We start from the raw sequence: 27,910 nt of genomic DNA, 5'->3' as shown, positions 1-27,910 counted from the left end.
AAGTGCTTGCCTGCCCCAGGAAGACCCATGTTCTGCCCCCAGCCACCAAATAAGAGCAGAGAAATCAAATCAATATACTATGTGCCCAACAACAAAAGAACCCTTTTTCTTTTCTACCATTAAGCCTAGGGAGGAAAATTGGGCTACAATTTTTAAATTGGTAAAAAGAGGGGGGCTTGTTCTATAAACATATCACACAGAATTAGACCATTTGTTTCTATATACCTGAAGGCCATATTTAACATGGGACAAGATAATACCTCATTTACTAAGCTCAGGTCTGAGTCAAAATAGCATCTACTTCTGGTATTGCTTTGACAAAAGCTAACAGAAGTGTGAACTAAAAAAAAAAAAAAAACACACACATACAATTCAGGCCAAAGGGTAGCTTCTTTTCATTACACTATTAATTTTTATTAGAATTAAAACAGGTAAGAGATCCAAATGTGTGTGCAATGCCTTTAGAAAACAATTCACCATTCTGTTCAAATGCACGCAAGCACACTGGGGTTGCACGGGTTCAGCCCACAATGTACAACAGTGATTGGTCCTTTCATATGTCAGTTACTACTTGGACTGCTGGTCATTTGCTGCCACCTTGGATGCAGCCAGAATTAACATGCAGAGCTTTAAAAGTTTTTTCTGTGTAGAGGGGGGGAAAAAGAAAAAAAAAAAAAAAACAAAAACAGAGGTGCTAATTAGAAAACATAAACTTTTTATTCCAGAACTTACCCGAGCCACAAAACATTTTCAATTATCATTTTACTAGTTTAACAAGATACTGGAAATGCCTATGAGCTACGTGGGTGACAAAGCTCAGGAAGCCAGGTCCAGTCCATGGCTAGTTGTCTACCAAGGGTAGGAATAGGGTGAGCTCAATTCTGTAGCAATAGAGTGAGTCCTGAGAAATTCTTACCATATATATTCGCTTTTGCTGAATAAGCCCCAAATGTATATTCTATGTCAATAAGAAGTGCCCCCTGAAGTCATATACTTAATGAAGCTTCTCAAAATTTGAAGTTTTAGAGATGGGATGAAATGTGCACAGCTGCTAACCCTTTGGAAATGGTTTTTATATGTCTTTCTACTAAGGCACAAAGATAATCATATCTAAAAGTCAGTCATCACAAACTCAAAGGGTAGTTCACTTCTATTCCATGCAATGTGAGGGTTTAAGAAAACACCAGAATTTGATTCAGTAAAATAAACAAGATTCAAGCTGCTTGTAGAATACAATTATAAATGCACAGAAAACCAACAGTGCCATCTGCTGGCATAGAGGGAGGTACAAAAAGACTTGAAAGGCAGCAGTATGAAAGAGTTCAGAGTACACAGGTCACACGGATGCACACGGGAAATCTATAGTGCGGACGAGTACTACTGCAGAGGACGGAATCATTCAAAGAGAATTAATGCTAACTGTACTCAAACCCTGGAAGAGGAAATGCCTGCCATCGTGTGAGACAAATGTGCACTAGGTTGCAAATAGATTAACCTAAAACAAATCTGCCAAGCATACCATTAAATTCCAAATCTTCACTGATGAGCGCACCACACATTTATAAGTAAACAAAGTAGACCACCGGAGGTAGGGGGCAGGGACAGTCAAAAGAAATCAGCCAACTGTGATTGTGCTGTTTTTTTTTTTATTGTGTTTTCAATGGAGAAATACATCATCTGTTTACAAAATAGCTCTTGAAAAATACAAGGAGTACAGATACTATAAAACAAAGCAAACTTCAGTCATGAGACACTACTTACATCATGCGAAAGCAACAGTCTGATCTCCAGGTTATGAAAACTAGAATTAAAAAGTCACTACACAGAAAAGATCCACGTCTCCAGCCTGGCGAAACTTGGATGCAGTTACATGGAACGTTTATTAAACTGAATTTTTCCCCAATGTGTAAACAAAATGACAAGACTAATTCTGTGCCTGGTGATGTCATCTAACTCTGGCTACACACACGGACACCGTTACACGTCACCTGTTAGCAGACCATCTTCTTTACTCAAGTGGTTGGAGGGAGGGCAAGGTGACTGCAGAGCAAGAGGTGGAGAGTAGAAATACTGTATATAAACAATGTAAGTGGTAAAAGAAAGCCTTAATTAATGCATAGCTTAAGGGGAAAGACTATTCTCCAACTTTGGAAATTAATTTAGAAGGACAGGGAAGAGTTTAAGTAATTGCAGTTCAGCATGAAAATGCACAAGTGTGTGACAGAACACAGCGAAACAGAGGATTCAAAAGTCCATGCTCACACAAAGATCTGATGCTACTGGTTTGCTTTGTCCAGATTAAAAGGATAAGTATAGTAACATCTGGCATCCCTCAGACGTCACAAAGATGGACAAGAAATCTGCTACTTAATTATGAGAAATTGTCTTTAAAGGAGGTTTCTAATTTTGATAGAACAAAAAAAAAAATTCAAAAGTGGAGAGCTGACTAAATGTCAAGTGCTTGCTAGAAATGATTTTTAAAATGTTTCTGTATGTAAAATTCACTGACAATTTTTGATAAACTGGTTAAAAATAAAAATTAGTTTAAAAATCTGGAAGAAAATGCCTTTTTGCCCACTTTTAAAATTGAAAATCAATTTGTCTAAGACAGAGTTCTGTGGAGTGTACAAAAATCCTCTTAAAGATCCAAGCAATCCTTGGGAGATGCTTCACAGGTATGGCTTTCAGTCATTCTCAAGTTCTAGCCATGGGACCAAAGGTAGTGTTCTATGCCATGTAGCTAAAGGGTCACCAGTTTTGCGTCTCGGCTTAGGAAAATACTGGCATTCTGGTTTCTGCGTAACAAGCCTTACCTTGTGTATACAAGCAAAAGGGAAAAAAGAAAGGCAAACAGGGGAGGAGGAAGCGCTCTCGCTGTTCTGAAGATAATAGGCTGAAGGCAACACAGAGCTCCAGAAACACACTGCTGCCTGACTGCACTATAAAACACCTCTATAAATAAAAGGAATATATAATTGTTCATCATAACCCATCAAAGCCAAATGTCTCCTAATTTTTTTTTTTTTTTCAGTGTCCAAAGTATACCTTAGCATTGACAATTTACCCTAAAGGTCACACTGCCTCTTCGGGACAGAGCTAGGGGCCCTCTAGGGGCCCCCTTGTCCTCTCTGAGGCAGAGCAGTAACACCACAGCACAAGGCATCCAATTTAAAGACTAATTGTAAAGAAAATTCTTTGGGGGAGGGGGGGATGAAAATCCATTAAGCTGAAAATCTAAAATTAGTTCTACTTTCTAATAAAAAATACATAAAAGTGCATCATCAGAATAAGGAATTCTTATGCCAGTTTGTATTGCAAATTTCCAAACAATGCATCACAAATAAACCCAACGGATGTCAATTATGGATACAAACACAGCTTGAGGGTTTTGTTTTTCTTCCTTCTTAAAGGCAGTAATTTTTCTGAAATAGTTAATACAACTGTTGCTAACACAGTAATAATCGTACTCCTGGCTTCGCATACTAACCTGGACCTCTGATCAAGTGCTGATGAACCCAAGTAAAGGAGGTCACCAAAATCTAAATCCACTGTCAGTCATGTCTAGTCTTGTACCCTCCATTCTCCTTGTTTTGTTTTGCTTTTGTTTTTTCCTTTCTTTCTTTTTAAGCATCTGAAGACAACAGGTTGAGTTGGCAGATACTGTTTATGGACCCTGAGGTGGTTTTACCGATTCAGTCTCAGTTTTATTGAATTCTTGATAACAGGAATAGGATTTGCAGGGAGAGCAGGGATATCAGAAAGGTCTGTACTGGATGTTTTCTGAGAATGAAAGCAAAGAACACATCATGATTTAAAGCACTGTAATTTACAATGGGATAGATTTCCCACTGCTTTATTTTCTAGGGAAAGATGAAACTTTATTATAAGGCAAGTATTCAACAAAAAACAAAAAAACAAAAAAACAAAAAAAAAAAGCAATTTAAAGTGGTATAACATGCAACGCAAATATAAATGTAACCCATACACATATATTCTATGCTTGCAGAAATTTTCAAAAAGCACAATTAGCAACAATATTTTCATTATATGTCAAAAGCCCTTCTATAATAATTTCAAATGCAGATCTCAGAATATATTTCACTAATAATCACCTATAAACGATTAAGTCGATGTGCGACTGTGTTTAGCTACACCAACAGCTCTAACAAGAAGGTGTTGGAGCGCCCTCATGTGGAAGAATGCTTAAATTCACCTGACACACAGAAGCAGCAATTTGCAATTATTTTCTGACACTATAAATTATAAATTAACTGTAAACAACTAAACAATAATTTAATTAACCAAACATTTAGGGAATTTTAAAAACTGCATTGAAGAGATTATATCACAAAGCATCTTTAACATTCAAAAACAGAGGTAAATCATAAAATTCTTTATGCGAAGTTTGCAAAGAGATACAGAAGTTGTTCTTCCTCATGCAGCTTCAGCATCAATAAGTCAAAGCCAATCTACCTTCCTCTGAGCTTTAACCCTGGATTATTCTGAAGCAATGGAGAGCTACCAATTCATATGTAATTACCTCAAGATGTGGCAAAAATATATTTACATGCTACTACTTCCTCAGAAACAAGACCTTCCATATAATCACAGGATAAAAGATGCATTCTTTAAAAGCAGCATAACTGAAGTGGTTTTTCTTTGACTGGTTTATAAATCCTTTCATTTGAATGAAAACTCTACACATTTAAAAAAAAAAAAAAAAAAAAAAACTTTAAAAGGCAACACCAACAGCTCACCATGCTGTAAGAATATACTCAGGAAGACAAACTACAAAAAAAAAAAAAAAAAAAAAAAAAAAAAAAAAAAGCTGTATGGTAAATGAGTATCGATACAAAGCACATTTCTCTCCTTGTTATTTTATTTAGCTCTCAATTTTAGTTGGTGAAAGGTATAAAAATAAAAATTATTTCAGTACCAAATAGGTACTGCAAGAGAGAACAATAAAGACCTGCAAATCAGTGAAGGCAGATGGGGACACCAACAGCCTTAACCAATGAGTCCTGTGCTGCACACTGAAGAAAGTCAGCACTAAGACTAAACACACAAACACAGGGAGCCAAAGGCAGATCAGGAGAGCCTAGGCTACAAAGTGAGACCTTATCTCAGAAAACAAAAAAACAAAAAAAATTAAAATAAAAACAACTGTGCTTAAGTAACGAATGAATGAAGCCAAACAAACAAAACCTCCATAAGCCCTGAAAAGAAGCCCTTAACAGGTTTTTTTTTTTTTTTTTGCTTTGTTCCACTGTCAGTCTTTGAACTATAAATAAATGTTGACACCATCACAAACACAAACAGTTGAGGATCTGAAGGACTTGCAGTATAACAGGGGAGCTACAGCTGCCTTCTTCTCCTGATGGGGATCTCACTACACAACTCAAGATAGTTTAGGCCCTGGAAGCTTTGTCTTAGCCTCCCAGCAGCCCTGCCAGTGTATGCCACAGCTCTGAGACAAAGTAACCTAACAGCTCAGAGTCTGCGTGCCTTTAAACTCCAGGAGGCTTACAGGGTTTAAGTAATCACTTCCCAAACAAAATGTTATGTCTAGCATCAACCCTTTATATCAATATACCACTCTATTAGCAGAGTCACTAACAAAACGTTCCATGCTTTTGCACTTAGTACCTGAGAGGCCAACAGAGAAGCCGATGTCGGAACAGTTTCTGACTGAATCGCACTTGTCTCCATATCAACTTGTTCCTGGGAGACAAAGGATGGGGAGAGGGGAAGAGACTTTTAATTAAAAAAGAAAAAAAAAAAATTAAAGAGTATAAATGGGCATAGTGGTTAATAAATAAGACAAATTAGCAAAATGGAGATGTACTTACACAATATCACAGTGTGCCATTAACCCTGTTATAAGTTATTTCTCCATTTCAGATATAGATTATGAGATATGCTCAAAGTAGCTCATGGTTCCCAAATATCACTAACTAGTACATTTTAACAAGTACTAATTAGGGGTATACACAGGCAGTTTAGAAAATGTTACCCAGACAATAATTAACAGAGAATAAATCCAAAGAAAGTTCTTAACTATGTAGGGAGAAAATGCATAATGTTATTAAATAAAATTACTAAGAGGCACAAAACTGCCCCATTATCTACAGTTAACTTCTGTAATGTCCCTTGCATCCAGTCTCTCCCAAACTCCTCTGTCTAACAATCAATGCCCCAGTTCTACTGTGAGTGAACTGTGTCATCTCATGGCAGCGTCCCTATCTACAGTAGTGTATAAAGTACACATAAATGCAAATACAGGTAAAAACATTTCTAAAACATGAAAACTGGAACCATAATTGTTTTCCCCAGGAAACCGATACGAGCATGAAGAATGGAAGGAGTGGAGCCTTTCTTGGGGACTATTTGGAATATGTATCAAGTTCTTAAAAGTTTATTAAAAAAGTGTAACTGAATGGCAGATACTGCAATGCTGCAGTGGGAAGGTACGAACTTGTTTTTAATGGGGAACAATTGCCGACAATAAGCAACTAGTTGAGTAAGGTATGATTTATTAAAAAAAAAAAAAAAAAAAAAAAAAAAAAAAACCTTCCCATACAGTCATGCAGATTATATAACATAAACATGTTTTCTTAGTTTGCAAAATGCATTATAAATAGAAAGTAAAAGGCATTGGTACATATATGTATACACAAAAACCTTGAAGGACACCAAAAGGATACTTATTAAAATTTTCTTCATGGGAATTTGGCTAAATTGGGAAAGTTTAGCCTTTTGCATATTCCAGTTTCTAAAACCATGTCCTTCTCAGTCTTTCCCAATGAACACAACCAACTTCTTCCTCATTACAAATTCAAACCAAACTGCTGGAAACCACTTTCCTCAATAAACCCTGTCAGTCTCGAAGACTGCCTTGAATTACAAGCCACCAGGCAAGTTCTACTAGAAGCAGTTACCATCTCTTCCAAAGCAACAGCCCTCCACCTTCCCTCCCAGCCCACGTACCCACGCCTCCCTCCCTGTGCTGACACTAGTAACACACAACCCTTACTCCACACCTTACCTTCTCTAGGCTGCTGTCTTACAGACTGGTCTAGTCCCATCAGTTTTAGGCATTAACTGACATTAAAAAGAAACCAACAGGTCTCTAAAAGCAGCAGTGAGCCCCATAGTCCAGTGAAGAAACAGTGCACCGCCGGCCAACAGGCACGTGCACCACGTCTGCACTGCTACCCGAAAGGCTAAGTTATATACCTTTGCTTCTGTTTTATCATGTCCACTCAAATCAAGACAGTTAGCATCTTCACTTGTTTCATCCTGTTTTTAAAAAAAAAAGCTTTATTCTCCAAAATGAAAAATTTAGATTATTCGCCAATTAACGCTTTAATTTATAAAGTTTTCAAGTCCATAAAGATGAAATAGTCTTAAAAATAGATCAGAGTCTCTTTCTACAGGGGCTTTTGAGAGGAAGTAATTGAACTTAACTTTAATAAGCACCAACATTTTAAACATGATAAAAACTATTTTTGTCAATCCCATCACATAAAGTACATTCCCCAAACCACAAAGCTCACAGAATGTTTTTCCTAAGGAAAATAGTTCCCTGATCAAACAACCCTGACAATGAGAACAACAGGATCCCCAGTGAAGGAAGCTTACTGTGCTCACTAGTCTAGCAAATGACTAGAAACTTTGATACAGAATAGTCCTTTAGCTCACACTACTCCAGAAACACCTGTGCACATAACCTTTTTCTCAGGAAAGCTCAATACTGGAAAGCAGCGCAGGGCCTGTGTCCTCCCCGGGTCTTTCAAACCTATGCTAGCCTTTTCTTCCCTCAGCTTTATTAACTACAGAGGACTTGAAGAGATGTATGCATAAGTGTGCACATGGAGGTCAGAGGGCACCCTCAGGCGCAGATCCTCATGAGCCATCCAGAATCCTCAGTTGGACCACCTGCCCTCTGGCACTGGGAGGCCCAGCATGGGCCACTGTGCTTGGCTTTTTACATGGTACTGGGTCCTTGCATTTCATAGACAAGGCTATCTCCTTAGTCCCTAATATTTTAAAGAAATTAAAAAAAAAAAAAAAAAAGCCACAGGTAACTTAAAAAAAAAAAAAAACTACAGTAAAAACTAAATTTAACAATGGCCTTGCCAAGTGTTAAATGTGTTGTTGGCTCACAGCTGTGCAGTGGTGGTGCATACCTTTTAACCCCATCACTCAGGAGGCAGAAGCAGGCAGATTTCTGTGAATTGGAGGCCAGCCTGGTCTACAGTGCAAGAGCCAGGACAGGCTCCAAAACTATACAGACAAAAACCCCATCTCGAAAAACAAAACAAACAAAAAATGGCCTTATTTGTTTCTTACAAACAAATTAAGAACAATCATTTGTTTACAACTATACAAATACTGAATGTCACACTTAAGAATTATTATTGATCTCATGGTGATACATATACTTCAATGATTGTTACTGGTCCTAATTTATAAACACATTCAAATACTTAACTATTGAAATCATATACCTGAATGAAGACAGGCTGTAAATAAAAAAGGCCGATCAATAGTTGACTATTGAAGCTGGATGACAATAATTTAACAGTGCACTTATTATTATTTTTCCACATATTTAAATTTTCCCATATACAAAAGTTTTAAGGGCTTGGAGGTTGACTCCATGGGACATGAGTTCGTGTATGCAGAAATGGCCAAGTTCGATTCCCAGTACCACATACACTAAAACTTTTAAAGTACATGTGTATCTTAAATTTATCCACAGGCTATAACAGAACAAACTTACCATGCTTACTTTATTAGGATACAATGTCCACACTAAGCTGACCTAACCTGAGACAGCATCTAAAACCCTCCTATATACATGTGAATGGACAAAGACAACTAACTCTTCCTGAGTTTTTGTTTATGAGATGGCCTCACTATTAAGCCAATGCTTGCCTATTTCTCAACCCCAACTGCTGAAAATATAGTGTGTGCCTAATCACGCGTAATACATGAACAGAGAGCAAATGGCCCAATTAAGGCCGGTCACCTCATAATCCACTTAATTGATTCAGTACTATGAGATGCCAGGCTTAATACTTTTATTAAAATTAGTTTTTTAGCTACAAGAGACAGTGAGCCTCAAGGGCTTCCACTGGAAAATGCAACCAGCCCCGAGTGAGCAACACTCTCTCCTCCTATACTTTAGAAAGTTCTACAACTGTTAACTGGTTCCAAAGAGCCAATGAAATTTGACTGACAAAATTTATAAAAATTTTTTAAAAAATTGTTTAAGAAAAAAGTAGGAAGCCTCTATTTTAAAGAATATTTAAAAGACACCAAGTAATTTTAACATCCTACCTTCATTTGGCCCCCCGTTTTTAAACAAGAGCATATTTTAAAAGCAGTTTAAAACAGTGAGATCATCAGGGACATCATGTTATCACATAGACTAATCTGACTTTGCACATTCTTTTTTACAAATGTGATTTCTTGGGGGGTGGGAGGGCAATTAAGACAGGGTTTCTATGTGAACAGACCTGGAACTCACTCTGTAGACCAGGCTGGTTGGTGTCAAAATCACAGAGATCCACCTGCTTCTGCCTCCTAAGTGCTGTGATTAAAGACGTGCACAACCATTGCCCTGCTACAGATATGATCTTAAAAATTCTAATATACAAGTCTAAGGAGTAACAGTAACATGGTGTGGGTTGTGTTCTAAAAGAACTTGTAACAGAGGTTAAAGGAGGCCAGGCATGGAAAGATCATGCCTACAACCCCAGCAGTCAGAAAGCAGAGGGTGGTTTTGTTTGTTTAACTGACCTGGCTGTCCTGGAACTCACTCTGTAGACCAGGCTGGCCTCAAACTCACAGAGATCCACCTGCCTCTGCCTCCCCAGTGCCACCACAGCCCAAAGTACTGTTTTTGAGACTGTCTCAAAAACCAATTTTCGAACCCACCACTTAGAAGGGCTCTGATGCAAAGTATCAGGAAGGCTTTAATATGGCTACCTAAAACAAACAAGTAACAAGACCCAGCCAGCATTTAAGACTAAGGCAGGAGTCAAAAAGAAACACTCTGAAAGAATAAGCTAACACAAAAGGATTAGGGTAGGTTGTCGGCCCAGTATTACCTAAGGCACTAGATTACATCCCAGCATCACAAACAAAACAACAAAAACCAATAAAACCTCCCCACCACAAATGCAGCAAGTTTTCAGAACTTATCTTGTATGTTCTAACCATTTCATTCTAATTTACAATTGTAACATTTAAGCTACTCCGTTAATTGAAACATCTCCAGTATCTTTCTAAGAAAAAGGAATTTGATTAGACACACTTTACCAATACAAATCAAAGTATAACAGATACCCAAGAGAAACTTAGGTTCTTTTTTCTATTCTAAAGAAGGTCCCTAAATAACAAATTCTGGAGCAGAATAGATCATGAAATAGGTGACTTGGCGACTGGTACTTCTGGGCAATGGAAACTATCTAGTAACAAGTAAATAACACATTCCAGAATAACCCCAGAGAGCAGACTGCACAACAAGACTACCACTGCTTTAAGACCAACACTGATTGAGTGGAGGGCAGCTTGGTAGGAAGGAGAGTGCTTGCATGGCACATCCTGTGACAGCAATACAGATTCTCCAGGACCACAAACCACCCATAAAGACTCAAGCAGTCAACTCAGTGCCCACTAGTGTTACACTATACCGTTCGACCTCTGATCAAGTCGTGCAATTCTACCTCTGTTTCAGAGATTTACATGTATATATGTATGTATGTATGTATATAGTTATATTGCTAAAATCATTGTCCTTGCTAAATTAGGGAAGTTTCAATCATTTGTATAGCTATGTTCCTGAGTATTATAGATTATCTTCACCCATGTTTCTTATACCTATGAGATTAGTCAGATATAGATGTTTGATCTTCAAAGACTTCATAGATCTACAGAGCATGACATTTAAATGTTTTAATATTAGTACTCTGTTGACATGAGACACTATTGCTCCTGACTGCACCGAGCTATTCCTGAGAGTATGTTGGGCACTGATGTCACTCTGGAGTCCATTCTCTCCTCAGCTAATGGCCTCTTGGGCAAAGAACTGCCCCCACCTTGAGTGCTGTCCTACTGTGCTTGCAGGAGACAAACATAGAAGACTGCTGAGCCTTACCAGGTCAGGGTAAGACAGCCTTTCCACCTCCCTGCTTCTGTAGTGGTCTGTCAGATACTCTAGGCCTTAGCCAAAACTGGTTGCCCTGACGTTTCTGTGCCAGGTAGCCTGCTGTTTCTGTCTTCACTGCACCTTTTGGAAGCTGCTCGCCTGCACTTCCTGTCTACCCTATTATTATCTTCATTCTCAGGTCTTTGATGAGGCTGAAGATTAGAATGTCACAATTATTGGTCTCTCTTTCTAGATAGAAATATTACATACAAAACTTAAACTTTCCAGCTTAGGACAACTCTATAGTAATCTGTTATGCCTTCACCCTAGGACTGGATAAGTAGTTCTTACCATTTGCTCTTATTACCTCACTAGCAATAGGTCTTAAGTGTGGATTTCTTAATTTTCCTTTTCCTAGAGCACACTTGATATCTACCGTCTTTGTATATAGTTTTGTATCGAGCCTAATCTTTTCTTTAGACTAAAAGGGGAATTGTAGTGAGATATCCACCCTGCCTGCACTTGTTGCACTGACCACGCCCATTGGAGCATGGGGACAGGCACTGCTTTGACCTAGGTCTGGGGGGCCTGAACCCCAGCTGGCTCTCTTACTTCCTGGTTGGAGACAGAGAGCATCCAGAGGCATCCTTGGAATGGGAACCTGCAGAGGTCATCTGTTTCTGGTGTAAGTGACTTCTCCCTGAATAAACACCCAGAATCTTATTTCCCTGACAATACACTAGATTCTAACACTACTTGAATCTCAATGCTGGTTTGAAAGGACTGTTAAACACTGAAGAGAAGCTTCCTGGAGAGTTGGTGGCCCTACACTAATCTGCCTTTGCAACTTGTTCAGTCATTAGAGTAAATGCTGAGCACTGGGGCTCCAGCTCAGAAGCAAAATGAACTGAGTTCTCTCCCCAGGAATCCCTAGTAGTCAGCTAGTGCTTGTCACCCTCTGCTACCAATTACAATACAAAATGCCAAAGAGCCATAAAGAATCAGTACAAATAAAATAGTTGCTAGAGAATAAAAACTTAGGATGTTAATTGTGTGTTTCAGACTATGGCCAGATGTGACAACTACCCACAGAGTGGCAGAAGTGGGGAGTCCTTCTGTATGAACAGTGCAGATGCCCAGGGTCTTCCTGAAAGCAATGCAAGAACAGGTGAGCTGGGCTGTCTGTGTGTGTGTGTGTGTGTATGTATGTATGTATGTATGTATGTATGTATGCATGCAAATATACCTCTTCCGTTTTGGTTTTCTTAGGACTTTCTTCTTTATGGGGTGAGGATGTCCTCTTGACTCCTGCTATAGGATTAGGTACTTTTGTTGCTGCATTTCCTGAAGGTCTAGGCGATGGGTTTACCAGACGTGTTGAGGAGACAACTCTGGAGACCGTAGGCTTTGGTGGTGGAGAAATGGCTGGCTGTGTGGCAGTTTGAGGAATGCTTTCGCTTGATTGACCTAAACAGTAAAGATAGAAGCACACAAACTAAAATTTTTAAACATCAAGTTACAAAGAAAGCTTGTTTGTAACTCATTTTGGGGGTCAAAAGCCAGGTACACACCTGCAACCTCACAACACAAGAGATAGCATCCAAAGCATCAGGAGCTTAGTCTGGGCTAACTTAAAACTTTGCCTCAAAAACAAAAGGGGGGAAGGCAGGGGCTGAAGAGATGTCTCAGAGGTTAAAACATGTGCTGATTTTGCAAAGGACTGGAGTTTGGTTCTCAGCAGCTACATTAAGAGGCTCACAACCATCTGTTAACTCCAGCCCCAGAAGATGTGATGAGCTCTTCTGACTTCTGAGAATGCTACACATACACAGTGCCTCTCACATGCACATAAATAAATTCAAAACCTTTTTTACCCCCTGAGCTTTCACTGGAATTTGCTTGTGGCACAGAACCCTCAGAAGCCTGGATGCTGGTCACAGATGCTGCGGTCACAGCTGGAGCAGGGCTGTTTCTGCTAAAACAGGGAAGGAGAGAGAAAGAAAGGAGCCAGAAGAGAGGTTCAATCAGAGTACTTTAAGAACCATTATAAAAGTTAACATATACTACAGATCTGTTTCTTTGGTTTTAGGTTCCACGCTTTCCTAACAATTAAAAAGCACACAAAATATGTATAGCAGTAAACAAACATCCTGTGATGTGATACATTTCATATATAACAGTAGCTTCCAAAAACAAAAAATGATGCAGTTACTCTGCACTTTAAATAATAGACAGATGAATATTAAATCTGGCAGTGACATTATACAATATTTAACTTGACTCAGTATTAATCTAAAAACTATCTAACATGATTAATGACTATCTTAAACAAAATAGTTCTAAAGTATCTGCTCTTCAAGTGTGATAGATTGCTATTAAAAAAAAAAAAAAAAAAAGGAATAAGAAAAAGAAAAGTCTGAGAAGTGTCTGCGAATGGAACCTAAGGGATATAAAGAAATCTTAAAGTGACAAGAGCTAACACCCCCGCCCCCCAAAGACCCTGGTCTCCGAAGTGTCCTCTCATCTCATCAGATGGCCTTACTTTAGTACTTTACAAAACAAAGTCACCAGTCAGGAAGAATCAAAGAATGGCTCTGGGAAGATGAGTACGAGCCCTGTCTACCGCTGTTATTTCATCACACAGCAAGTTGGTATATCATCTTGGGGGGGGGGGGGGGGGGATCACTCTTCTACTCTCCTGTCTCGGCTTTTTTGTTCAAGTAACTATGACATTACCATTTTTTGTTTGTTTTTGTTTTCAAGACAGCATTTCTCTGTGTAGCCCTGGCTGTCGTGGAACTCACTATGTATACCAGTCCAGCCTTAACTCACATTCTGCATCCCAAGCACTGGGATTAAAAGCATGCACCACTACTGACTGGCATTATATTACCATATTGTTTGTTTAAGTTTTTTTTTTTAAGTCCAAAAGAAAAACAAAGGCAGAAATTCATTAGGTTACCCACCCCACAGCACACATTGACAACTGAAGGTAGAGAGTAAAGCCAGGACAATGGGACAATGGCAATAACACTTTCTTGACTTCTGGTACCTCATGTACACACAGCCCAGAATGTTCATTCTAAAGCTATAGAGAGCGCTGACTACACTGCAATAACAGAGTGGTGATGACACTCAGGAAAGATCAAAATAGGGTGGAAGACAAGTAGACACTGAAGGTCACAGATCTGAGTCTGATGCCACAATGGTGTGCACAGAGGTAGCTAGGGTTATGCACTGAAACCCTGCCTTTAAAAAGAGGCTTTGGTGACGTATGCTTTTACTCCCAGCACTCGGGGGACAGAGGCAGGCTGATCTCTGAGTTCGAAGCCAACCTGATCTACAGAGCAAGTTCCAGGACAGGTTCTAAAGCTATAGAGAAACCCTGTCTCGAAAAATCAAACAAACAAACACGAGCCTTTTAGTGTTTAACAAAAATAAATTGGTTAAATTGATATTTACCCATTTTATAGTATGTAGGCCCTGGATTAATTTCTAACACTGTAACACATTATGTGTTAACACATAAATAAATGCAAAATAAAACATGGAAGCTAACACTACAAATCAGAAACTGTGTTAAATCTGAGACTCACAGGATATATCTAATGTGAGGCCTAGATTCTTCCAATGGAGCCTGTTTACTTAGAAAAAGACCATGTACAAAAAGTGTACATGTGGACTCCATGCAATAGCAGCATTTTCTATTTCAAACTTCTCCAGAACAACACCTATGCCACTGGTTAAACGGTTAACAGAAAGACTGAGAAGGTCAGTGTTTTCATGTCAACTTATTAGTAGACATCAGTATAACCATCACAACTGCCATTAGGCCCTGTGAAAATAGGTTGTGTGTTACGACCTGCCTGAAAGAAGGCCAGACATAACTAAGCTGTGAACAGTGAATGTAAATGCAGCCCTATTGTGCTCTAAATTTTAGAACACAGACACATCCTCTTCTTGATTTTAAACTGCTTTGTATGTTTTTAAGCATATTAAATTCTTCTAAAGGAAAGAATGTTTCCTTTACCTAAGACCACTCAATTTAACCGTCTCTAACAGCAATAATGGTATTGGACGAACTCTATCATGGAGATAGGAAGGTCTAGACATAGGCTGCTCTGTCCTTCTGTCAGCTCTCTAAAGAGGTGGCCCTGGAGGGATGAAGCCACTAACAGTCACTCATAAACCAAGGCACAATGATCCTAACAAAGTGAAACACAAGTGTACACAGTAGTGACAAAATTAAAAATTAGTACCCTCAAACTAAAACTTAGAAATTGCTACTGAAATGAACACTTTATCCCCTCCATTTCCCTTTCCTTACCCCTGAGAGCTGCCAGAGCTGTTCAATGGACTGGTCTTCATAGCACTAGTAGGTGAAGGCACAGACATGCTGTTATCACTGTCCATAGACAAGTCAAGGCTGCTATCATTCAGAGCTGTTAACTTGACCCCTTCTGTTGAATGCTGCAGCAAAGAGAAGATTAATTTCAATGTCGTTAGGTACTCAAATTTACATGATTTTCTTTTGAAAATCACCCACCAACAAGTCATGTACCTTTTCACTTAATTACAGATTTGGTATGAAGAAAAGAAGGGAACACTTATGCACATGCTTTTACACAGTAAAAATTTAAAACCAGAACAGAAGTTTATGAAACCTCTATCAGGACTATAAACACAGGTGTGCTGGTGGCCTCTGTGAGTTTGAGGCCAGCCTGGTCTACAAAGCTACACAGGGAAACCCTGTTACGAGAAAAAAAAAAAAAAAAAAAAAAAAGAAACTCTAAGCAGGACACTGACAAAAATCCATCAAAGACCACAAGGTTTTGCTGTTTTTTACTATTCTTAAGAAAGAAAAGGTCACACGGAGAAAGAGGCACGGTGGAGCACACCCTTAATCCCAGGGCTCTAAACACAAAGGGCAGAGGTAGCAGGATCAGAACCGGAGCCTGCTCTGGTCTACAGACAAAGCTGCAGCTAGGGATACAGAGAAATCTTGTGTTTAAATAAAATAAGGCACATTGTTGCCCATGTTTGCCTTAGTCTCTGGGCTCGGTTAATCCTCCTGTCTCATTCTCCTAATTTCCTCCCAAGTAGTTGGAATTGTAGGCATACACCAAACCCAGCATAACATACAAGTTTCTAGTTACCCCACAACAAACAGAAATTATGTAAGTAATTATGTGGTGGTACCCACATGTACTTCCAACAGTTAGCAGGCTGAGACAGGAGGATTCTAAACCAGAGGTCCCCGAGGATTACATTCTGAATTTTAGGAATCATTACTCTTATCAACAAAGATCCTTGAAAACATGAGATCTGTAATATAATGATTACTGTCCCTTTTTTTAGAGGGGACACAGGACACATAGACATATCTGTCTATAGTTCAGGCTAACCTGAACTATACTTCAAACGGGAGTAGATGGGATCTAACTACAGCTGTACAAAATACAGTCAACAAAAAACAATCCTGGTGACAAACCTCTAAACACAAGTGACAGTCTACACACCCAGCAGTCTGTATAAATACACAGATTCCATCAGTTACTCTGCTGGTTCCTCTAGTAACTAACAATACAGTCTGAAGTACATGGATAAACTGAAGAGGAAAACCCAATTAAAGCCGTATATCATTTAGTTCAACAGTCATTTAATAGTAAGACTTTAAAAGTAATAGGAATCTGTGGTATGTGAAAATTGTCTGTTAGGAGTTTTTAAAAATGCATAGTCAAAAATAACCTTACACGGCAATGCACATCTTTTAACCAGTTGCTATCAGGATCCCAAGTTTGGTCTTCAGCACCACTGAAAGCCAGTGAAGAGGACCTAACTCATATTTAAGCAATTGGAAAATGGGCGTTTCCTTACTGTGCCAAGTGTAGGGAATTAATTCCAGCAGTCAGGAAACCAAGGCAAGAGGTCTGTAAATCTGAGGCCAACCTGAGGTATAAAACCGACAAAACGGTACCTGAAACTATCACTTTAGACGTGTATGTGCCTACCCTAAATGTAAGTGATCTTGGCATTAATAACAACAGCAGCTAGCATGGCAGTTCTCTACCTATGGCCAGAGACTCTTCTGGCATCAAAGGACCCTTTCACAGGGGTCACCTAACACCATCAGAACACAGATATTTACAGTATGACTCATAACAGTATCAAAATTACAGTTACGCAGTGGCAACAAGAACAATTTCATGGTTGGGGGCCAGCACAATGAAGGACTGACTGTATTAAAGGGTCACAACTGTAAGAAGGTTGAGTATCTACAATAGACCAGGCAAAAGTCCAAGTCATTTGGTCTAGGTAAAACACTGCCTTCTTATTAAAAACATGAGCACCAGAACAAGGTACTACACCTCAGGTGACCAGTGACATTCTTTATAACTACTTAAAATTACTGTACAAATGGTGTCACATAGCCCTGACTGGCCTAGAATCTGCTACCTATAGCTTAAGCCACCTCGTCTTGCAATCCTTCTTACTTCTAGAAATACAGGGGTTTGTCACAGTGCAAAATACAGTAACATTTTTTTTTTTGGGGGGGAGGCAGATATCATGTATCCTATACGAACTGGACGATGACAGGCTTATGTTTCAACATGCCTGGTTTATGCAGTGCTGGGGCTCAAACCCAGGACTCAATGCACGATAGGTACCCTCTACCAACTACCATACGTCCCTAGTCCCATGTACGACTCTTCACTTTATTTTTTTCAGTTGATTAGTTTCAGAGAAAGAGAAGAGAGCACCACAGCATGGATGGAAATTGAAGGACAACTCGAAGGAGTCACTTCTTTCGACCATGTAGGTCCCCAGGGCCCAGGGACTGAGCATAGGTCAATGGTGAACTACCCATTGAACCATCTTGCCAGCCCATCCTCAGTGTTTAAAAACACACCTACTCCTTTTATAAAAGTACAATTTAATTAAGCACTGAGTGACAGTTTTTGTTTGGTTTTGAGTTTTTGAGACAGAGTTTCTCTGTAGCTTTGAAGCCCAGGCACTTACTCTGTAGACCAGGATAACCTCAGACTCCCAGAGATCCACCTTCCTTTGCTGCTGGGATTAAGGGTAAGCACCACCACCTCCCGGCTTCAAATCTGTTCTTTTAAAAGTTTAGAAGGCCATGTGAACTTTTTCATGTTTTTGTTTTTCGAGACATGATTTCTCTGTGGCTTTGGAGCCTGTCCTGGAATTAGCTCTTGTAGACCAGGCTGATCTTGAACTCACAGAGATCCACCTGCCTCTGCCTCCTGAGTGCTGGGATTAAAGGTGTGTGGCAGCACTGCCCGGCCACATGGAACTTTAAATGGTTAAGAATAAAGGTGTTTTTTTGTTTGTTTGTTTTTCCTTCTCTGAAAATATGGGTTAATATAAAACTTAGGGTCAGGCAGCATGTTAACCTCTTTCTAGTCATGAGACAAATACACACAAGCCAAGTGGTGAGAGTGAGATTTCACTGACAGTGAAATACTGTCCTCAGTTAATGACCTCCACAACAGATGCTGAGTTCTAAACACCTGTAGGCAAAGTGCACAAAGCACGGCATACTGGTGGTGCTGCCGGACTTCTTCCTAACTTACCTTTTTCTTTTTTTGAAGCACATGACTAGGTAGCAGCTGATGGAGTTGCTTTCTTTTCACATGCATTGCTGCAATCTTCATATCCAATTCAAACATCTTGCTGTTTATTGCTTGCCTATAAACTACACAACCAGACATTGTTACAAAGAACAGAAACATTTAATGAAGGCAGGCAACAAGTCATTCAGAAGAAAGCAGCACGGGTGTAGACCCCCCACAAACACACACCTGTCCCTGGTCTAATGCAATCCACTGGCGGGCAAGCGGAAATAGAGCAATGCACACTAAATCCTTTAGCACACTAGCTCTCTAGGTCAGTGGTTCTCAACCTGTGGGTTTGGATCCCTTTGGCGGTTGCATATCAGATATCCACATTATAATTTATAATATTAGCAAAATTAGTTATGAAACAGTAACAAAATAGCTTTATGGAGGGGGGGGTCACCACAACATTACAAACTGTATTAAAGGGTCCTGTATTAGGAATGTTGAGACCCACTGCTCTAGGTGCTAATAAACAACAAGAATAACTGTTTAGTAAACACCAGAATTTAAAGTGTTCTGCACAACTGTGCCTATTGCCATTAGTCACCTAGTCTCAGACTGTAATCCTGACAAACACCACCTACAACACAGCAAAGGTCAACAAAAAGGAGCAACACTGAAGACATCTCTCAAGCCATGTGGGCTGGAGATTCTTGGCTGTTAAAAGCCAGTGCTGCTCATGCAAAGGACCTCAATCTAGATTCTAGAACCAACCTCAAACAGTTCTCAGTCACCTGTAACTCCAACTCCAGGGGATCCAAACCCCTTTTCCATGAGCACCTGCAGCCCCTCAAACACACTTCTACACACAGATACAAATAACTTAAATAAAATCTTAAAACCAGGAGATGTATGGTACACCTTTAATCCCAGCACTCCATAGGCAGAGGGGAAGAAGCAGACAGATCTCTGGGACTTCAAGGCCAGCCTGGTCTACACTGAGTTCCAGGTCAACCAGATCTACATAATAGAAACTCTGTCTCCCCCCACCCAATCTTAAAAAAGAAAATTTATGTTCTATTATGGAAAATAAACATTGGGGTTCATACAGGCTCAAAAAGAAGATAACATGAGTAAATACAAATTATTTAGATCACAGGGCCTAACAATAGGAATATCAAGTGGGGTTCTGTGGTGCAGCACCTGTGAGTTCAACACTTAGTCATGAAGTCATGAACTGAAAGACCCCTAAACTACAAAGTATGTTCAAGGGCAGTCTGGGCTATATATATATAAATATATATACATATTTATATATATATATAAAAAAGGGGGGGGAAACTCAGTCAAACAAGCATACAGCAGCAAATACTGGTTGCACACTCCTAAAACCACCGTGTAGAAGCTGGAGAAAGAGCAGAAGCACAGGCAAGCTATAGAGCGCAGTGGAGAGGAGAGAGCTGAGTTACTGCAAACTGTCAGGTAGAGGTCAGGACTATGAAGAAAGGAGGAGCAGGTAGTGACAACCTAAGCCCTGATCCAGTCCCGGGTCAGTCTACACTACAAAGCAAAAACCCTATGCCCAAAACAAATGACTTTAGTGCAAGGGTGAGCAAAGAGTACCCGGGGCCAATCGTATTTCAGGGAAAAATCCCCAAGAACCACACAGCTTGAGCAGGAACCACAAAAGCCGAGGGCAGAGAGGGAGGATATGGGCAAAGTCATGCTCCCCTACCTGTAATCCCCTAAACTGCTGAGATTGCCAGCAGCACTAAGCTAGGAAACATTCTGGGGTTAGAGAGACAGCTCAGCAGCTCCCAGTGCCCACCCAGCAGCTCCCAACCATCCACAACTCAACTGTTTCAGGGGCTTTGATACCCTCTTCTGGCTTTTTTAGACACCAGGCACAAAGTACACATATACACATGTATGCAAAAGACCCACACACATAAAATAAACCCTCACAAAATATTTTTGAAAGAAACCCTGATCCTAACTAGCTGTAGCTATTTGGCCTGTATCCATTGCTGCCTAAATGCCAAGCCTTCCTTGCATAATTAATGAACTAAGCTCTTGACTGGGCTGGGAACATTATTCCCCAACTTTATTACCTTCCTAGTCGAAAAGTATACAGATGATGGGGGTAAGAGAAGATTACAATAATGTACTTTCCTTCTGCATGAACTAGACAGCAACTTGAGACAGCATGGCCATTTTGCGGTAGACCCATGGTGTCTCAGCAGGGTACCTTACACAAACAGGCAGTCTCAAAAGCAACTTACATGGTAAATTTTAAAAGGCTTGCATGCCTCTCAGATAATGGGCCTTGACAGGATTCCCATGTCTAGACCAAGTTAACAGTAATAAGAGAACTATGGAATTTGCTCAGTTCTATCTGCTCATGCCTGGAATTGTTCATATACCCTCCTAGCCAGTGGCCTTCCATACACTGTTTCACACATACTAAGTAACTAACAGAGAGTAGCATAGAGAATACGGTTCTGCTAGAAACAGGGCTCATCACTTCCCTGGCAGGTCAGAGCAGGAGCATACTGGGTTTTACCAAGTTTTCTATGTACTATTTATAGGTTGTGGCTGACCACGAGTAACCCAAACTCCAGAGAGAAAATTAGCAGACAACAGAATATTACCTCTCCTCATGACAGTTGGTGTCAAAGTGATTCTTTAACAAATTATCTCCATTTTGATGCCTCTCCCTTTTGAAAACTCTTTTTAAATGTTAAATCAATTTTCAGAAAGGAAAACTGAGTGGGAAAAGTAAAAATGCTAATAATATGTTTTAAAGTATATACTGGTAAGTCATACCGCTATTCCTGGGCGGCCCACAAATTCCTTGAAATCACACAGATTTGGACAACACTGTCCACCACTGCTGAATCCATTACAATTGTGTTAATGATCATTGTTCAATAGTCGCTCACTACAAAGAACACTATTAACTATATACATTAAGAAAATTTAAAAGTTCATTCATCATTCAAGCAGCTCTTACCTGTATCTGTGAAAGACTGAATATCATAGGTCAGGTCCACACTGAGATTTTCAGAGTTTTCAGTTTTTTTAAACACTAATCCAATCACCCACATTGTGCGGAATTCTTCCCTGCAAAGAACATTACCACAAGCCATTAGTATTCAGAAGCACACGGCTGTCAATGGATTGATAATGAGTCTAAATTATTAAAGGTATGAAAATTGGTTAAATATGTTCAAAATAGTATATAGGGAAGCATGCTTTTTGGAAAAGTCTGGAATAAAAAAACAAATAAAAAGAACAGGATTTTCTACATACAAAAATATGTACTTTTTGCCGGTCATGGAGACATATACCTTTAACCCCAGCACTTGGGAGGCAGAAGCAGTCAGATCTTGGTGAGTTGGAGGCCAGCCTGGTACAGTTATAGCACAGACAGAGCTACATAGTGAAGAGTCCCTGTCTCAAAATACTAGCCCCACCACCACCACCTACCCAAATCCATACTCTCTAAATAGCCCTGTGTGGTTAATGCTAGCATTTCGGAGGCTGAGGCAGGAGGATTACTAGATTGAGATTGGACTGGGCTACACACGACCCTATCTCAAATAAATTCAAATATTTCCTTTATCTGAATCTAAAGAAGTAAAATTTCATCAGAATATTCTAAAATAATTTTGAGTAAACTCATGACCCTTAACTCTGCTTTCTGATCAAAGTTTATCACTGAATTGCTCTATCTTGCAAGTGTGAAGGAGCAAGAATGGAAGCTGACTTCTAAGACCCTAAACAAAAAGGTGAGCCTGCTTTTAAAACGTGCCAATCTCTGCAATGGTCCACATACCATCATGTACCAGATATTTGAAAGTTTAAATCAAAACATCTTCCCTTAAAATAAACAGGAAAGACAGATGTTTGTTACAACTATTACATAAAACTGGAGGAATATGGAATAATCAAAATTGTTATTAGGACAGATCTAGACTATCAATACCTAATGAGATAAAAAAAAAAAAAAACTTCACCATCAGGGACTATTACAGAGAAAGTAATTTTATTTCACTGCTAATTCTCAAGAAAGTCTTGAATATTTCTGATGAGGAAAAACACTGATATAAATACTAAATTAATAATCAGCAAAAGATTTATGCTCTACCCAAAAATAATAAAGGAAGAGGAAGACAACTAAGGCATAATTCTTTACAAAAGAAACAGAGAAAAGTGAGCAAATTAAAAATCAAACAACTTCAGATACATATACAGTCAACAGATTACCTATGGATCCTTACCCAACCTCCCCATCTCCACCAAAAAAGTAAGCTGCAGACAAGTCATAGGCAAATAGCAAAGCCTCCCACAATCTCCCTATGGCAGTATGGGGTGGCATACACCTGTATGCACAGAAAGGACCAGGCTGAGAGATGAAGATCACAAGTTCCAGGTCACTCTGGGCTACAAGCAAAACCATGTCTCAAAAACCATAATCAAAATCAAACTAAGTTGGAAGGACAGAAAAATGGGATTCAATGAGAAGCATGCTTACTTGTCAGGGTTTTCCTTGGGGGCTGGAAATGACTGGGGGTTCACATGAGCCAGTGTAATAAACTCATTTTTCTCCAAGCTTCCAACCAGGATGCGGATTTTTGATTCCACCAAGCCCACCCTGGACAAACATCATTGATATTAATGACAGATTCTATTAAAAATTAAATATGCAAATCAAGTTTTCGTGCGTGTAAAAAGGTAATATAAGTATTGTATATAATACACGTACCAAGGCAGTTCAAATGACTGAACTATTTCACCTAAAGATAAAACTGAGACTTAGGATCTAACAAAAAAGTGCCAAAATGGATGAAAAAAAGAAAACTAGGTAACTTCATCCAAACAGAAAGTTAGGAGAGATATCCCAGGTGTAAACATCAGCAAGGTAAGCCAAGCAACGGAAGTGCAATCAAGAAGTGAGCTGTGAGTCTTTCGGCCGAGGTGTACAAGCTTCTTTAGGAACAGATGCCCCCCAGGCCTGTGTGCTGAGCTATCTATCAGATTCGTTTAAGACCCCTGTTACTACTTACCATTCCAGACGCTGCTTTTCCGTGGGCGCACTTGCTAGAAGTACAATATAATGCCTTTGAAGATAAAGACAACATGCTATTTATTTTATTTATGTGCTTTGTGTTGGATCTTATAACCATAATGTAATAAACTTCCTCACATTTTATAAACCAACATTCATTCAGCAAATGAGTTTGTAATTAGTGTGCACATAAAATCATATAAGCTAAATCCCAAGTTTTCACTATTGGCAAGTTGGATTTTCTACAGCAAACTATGAATAATTACCAAAAGAGAAGCTGAATTTTGAAGGCTGAGAAAACATTAAGTGGTAATTTTGCTCAACACTCAAGCAGAGTATTCTACTATAAAATCAACAAAAGCACTCCGTAGAAAACAATCTACGGAAAATCTTTTCATGGAAACAAAGGGGGAGGCTCTTGACACAAAAACAACCACTAGTATACATATTACAAAAGTTAACATTGTACACATCAGGTTTTGGGTACTTATCAATCTAACTAGATCTGGAACCATGCCCTCAAACCACCCAAATGAATGGTATAAAAACCCTTGCAACAGAGATGCGGCTACCTACCACCCTGAGAGTATAGAAAGTGATTCCTACGCAGAACTTATGTCTCATTTAAAATGCCAAGTTCCCCCACACCAAAAAAAAAATAGCACCATCTATGAGCAAGAATCTACTCATAACTTTTAAAAAGCCATTACTATTAAATTAGTAGAAAATTCCTTTCTCTTGCACTAAAATAACTGAATAAATCACTGCATAGTCCTCTTGTAATGTAAGCTGAGTTTTACATATTACAAAAAAAACGTTACCTCAGCTGGGCATGGTGGTGCACACCTTTAATCCAAGCACTCAGGAGGCAGAGACAGGTAGATCTCTGTGAGTTCAAGGCCAGCCTGGTCTACAAAGCAAGTTCCAGGACAGCCAAGGCTGTTAACACAAAGAAATCCTGTCTCAAAACAACCATAAAACAAAAACTTTACCTCAAAAGCAAAATGCCATCCGTACCTAGTGGATACTAGACAGGAAAATACCAGTATAGGCTAGTCCTCGAAAAGTTGGTGCTTGCTCACATTTTGCAAGACAAAGCAACCAACCAGATTTTAAAAAACAAAAACAAAAAACATACAAAACTGTATGTTACAGTCTGATGAATTAAAACATTTTTCTTAAGCCATATGCCTATGAAGAATCCATCAATGAAAAGGTAGTTCATATTTTTCAAAACTTTGCAACTCTAAACACAGCTCTAGGAGTTAACTGCCACCTGGACAGTAGATGAGTGTGTGTGTGTGTGTCTTTGTGTGTAAAAGTGGTGTCAAATTAACTACATTAACAGAAAGTTGTAAAATCAAATAGATAAAAACATACAAAGACCCAAGACACACAAGGATGAGGCATCTATAAAATATATGGAATATATGTAGCTATGGAGTCATGTAGTCCACATTCACAGAAATGAATACATCCTTCTCCATTTGGTCAGCATTAGTTCAAAACAAGCCAAATATAGTCAGCAGTCATGTAAAAGCACTAAAAGTTCATGTATTTTGTGTACAGAGAAGCTCAATCTAAGAATCATACATACCAAGAAAAACCTGGCAAGCTTAACCACATTGCAAAGAAGTGACCTCATCATGGGGAGGGGAGATCAATTATAGCAGGTGACAGAAGGGACACCTAAGTATAAATCCTGGGCATACACCCAGACCCTCACAAGCATCAAGCTGCCAAAGCTGTATACAGCACAGCTTTTCTCCGTCAGTTAAGTTGGACTTAGTACCCAGGCTGGACAGGCACTTCATCCTCGCTTAAACCTTCACCAATTACCAGCATCACTCCCCAAGCAACAACAAATTTTTCCCTCACTGCCTGGAAAATATTCTTATTGATCACCTGAGTCTTCAACAAAAATTAACTGAAGCACAATGCTATTTATAAATGTATACAATCTATTTGAACTAATTTTGTTGGCAATTCAAATTTCAAATTCAAATTTTGAAGCCTATAGTTCAATAAGACTAATTCAGAAACATGTACTAATTTAGAAACATGTACATACTTTCATGTAAATATAACAAGATTTATGGGTAAAAGCTATATGCAGCTATATTTAGACAAATTATATAAAAAGTTTAAAATAACTAAGCTACATCGCGCATTGGTGGAGCATGCCTTTAATCCCAGCACTCGGGAGGCAGAGGTAGATGGATTGCTGTGAGTTCAAGTCCAGCCTGGTCTACAGAGCTAGTTCCAGGACAGACTCCAAAGCAATCAATGCAGAGAAAACCCTGTCTCGAAACGCCCCCCCCCCAAAAAAAAAAAGAAGCTACAAATATTTTACATGATTCACTAGAAATGCAAAACTTCTACAAGAAACTAAAAATCTCCAATTAACTTTCTAAAAATCTACCTACATTTTTATATATTTTACTTTTATGTGTATGGGTATTTATGGGTATTTGGCCTGCATGTTTGTCTGTGCACCGTGTGCATGCATCACCCACAGAGACCAGAAGAGGGTGTCTGATGCCCTGGAACTGTTATTACAGACAGCTGTGAAGTGCCAAGGGGTCCTGGAAATTGAACTTCAGAGCCAGTGCTCATAACTCATGAGTATTCTTCTACCTCCAAACTCTGCATGAAAAAAAACCAGAACTAGTATTTAATTCCCAAGGTCCCTCCGACCAGGATTTCTAGACTATTCTAGACTATTTTGTTGTTCCTAAAATGTGGTACTCTGGCAGGCAACAGCTAGCTTGAGTATCTCCAAGGAAAATCTAAGTTTAATGTAATTGTCATTACCTTTTCCCTAAAGTTTTAGATTTTTACATACACACACACACACAACATAGGATGACCAAATGAATTAAAATTATGTAAAAATGTTCTGGGGCTAAAAAATGTACCTTCAGCCAGTAGTTCTAAGAATACTTTAATTGTTATACTATAAAAGTTATAGTTATACTATAAAAGTTATTTACCAAACAAGCATTTCGTAAGTAGGTTTCTTGGGCATTTCATCTTGATACTTTACCTGGGTAGATCATAATTCACATACCAAGCACTGAAAGAAAAACCTATCTCTTAGTCAAAATCCTTTCTCTTTAAATCCATAATCAAGAATTACAGTACACTATTTTAAAATATGTTGCTGATTTTCGGGGGAGTGGGGTGGGAAATCATGTATCCCAAGTTGATTTGGAACTTGCTAGGCAGCTCAGGCTGGCCTTGAATCTTGGTCCCCCGTCTTCCCCTCTCAAGTACTAAGATTACACATGTGTCCCACCAAACCCAGATTTCATAACCAGTTGTAAGGCTAAATTTTTATACATGTATCACTACACTTATTTCCCTGGTATACCTCTCCTTAGTTCTAGTGAGACACAATGCCTAAAATAACTATCATTCACATTTCGTAATGTCCAGGATTTGCTATTAACAATCTTGAAAGAGTATTTCTTAAAAGCTTGAGAATTTAAAGAACAATGTCACTCTTTATCCCGGCTGATGCCTGTCCCACTTCTAAGTGGGTAGTTCACCTCTATGGTCCCCCTCCCTTCCACGAATAACAGGGGTATTTCACACAATTTAAAATCCTAAATAAAGAAAAGGTAGTACTTTCAAGAAGGCATGCTTCACACAAAAAAACTCAACCAACTTTTCAGTTACAGCAAACTAGTAACTCCATCTCCACTTCAGGTTACAGCACAACTGGTGTTTCATATGAAGACACATTTAAACTACTAGATTCTGAGTTCCGTGAGTCTGAGACAGTCAGTCCCCAGTGTGTCTTGAAGGACATTAGTGCAGAGCAGATCTTACATTTGCCAGGACACTCAGGGCTTAGAATTGCTACATCTTCCTCTTTCTAGTCTTTAAAAGCAAAACAAAAAGTCTGGCAGGGGCAGGTGATCTCTGTGAGTTCAAGGCCAGTCTGGTCTATAGAATGAGTTCTGAGATGGGCTCCAAAGATACAAATAAAAGCCATTAAAAGGAAAAACCATTAAAAAAAAAAAAAAAAAAAAACCAGTCTGCCTCAAGTGTTAAGTATTAACAATCTTTTGCCAGACAGAACCTTCCAGGTGCTAC

General features: G+C 39.1%; 1 protein-coding gene across 4 annotated transcripts in view; it reads right to left on the bottom strand.

Moving 5' to 3' along the window:
* Positions 1-1,845: 1,845 nt before the first annotated feature.
* The window catches only part of Papola (poly(A) polymerase alpha), a 52,505-nt gene continuing 26,440 nt past the window's right edge, over positions 1,846-27,910 (bottom strand). The window contains exons 13-22 of one of the 4 annotated variants that reach the window (XM_051196561.1): positions 23,808-23,861; positions 23,276-23,395; positions 21,752-21,861; positions 18,754-18,875; positions 15,486-15,628; positions 13,033-13,130; positions 12,405-12,625; positions 7,237-7,299; positions 5,647-5,721; positions 1,846-3,780 (exon numbers count right to left, since the gene is read on the bottom strand). In XM_051196561.1, coding sequence (XP_051052518.1) covers positions 3,685-3,780; positions 5,647-5,721; positions 7,237-7,299; positions 12,405-12,625; positions 13,033-13,130; positions 15,486-15,628; positions 18,754-18,875; positions 21,752-21,861; positions 23,276-23,395; positions 23,808-23,861 — 1,102 coding nt within the window. In that variant the 3' untranslated portion in view covers positions 1,846-3,684. Of the gene's footprint in view, positions 3,781-5,646; positions 5,722-7,236; positions 7,300-12,404; positions 12,626-13,032; positions 13,134-15,485; positions 15,629-18,753; positions 18,876-21,751; positions 21,862-23,275; positions 23,396-23,807; positions 23,862-27,910 lie in introns of all 4 variants that reach the window. The other 3 variants (XM_051196560.1, XM_051196563.1, XM_051196562.1) reach the window with 3 other exon arrangements.

Source organism: Phodopus roborovskii, unplaced genomic scaffold (assembly GCF_943737965.1).
Source record: "Phodopus roborovskii unplaced genomic scaffold, PHOROB, whole genome shotgun sequence".
NCBI classification, from domain to species: Eukaryota; Metazoa; Chordata; class Mammalia; order Rodentia; family Cricetidae; genus Phodopus; species Phodopus roborovskii.
Note: the sequence above shows the minus strand (reverse complement) of the source record. Positions and strands in the feature narration are given on the sequence as shown.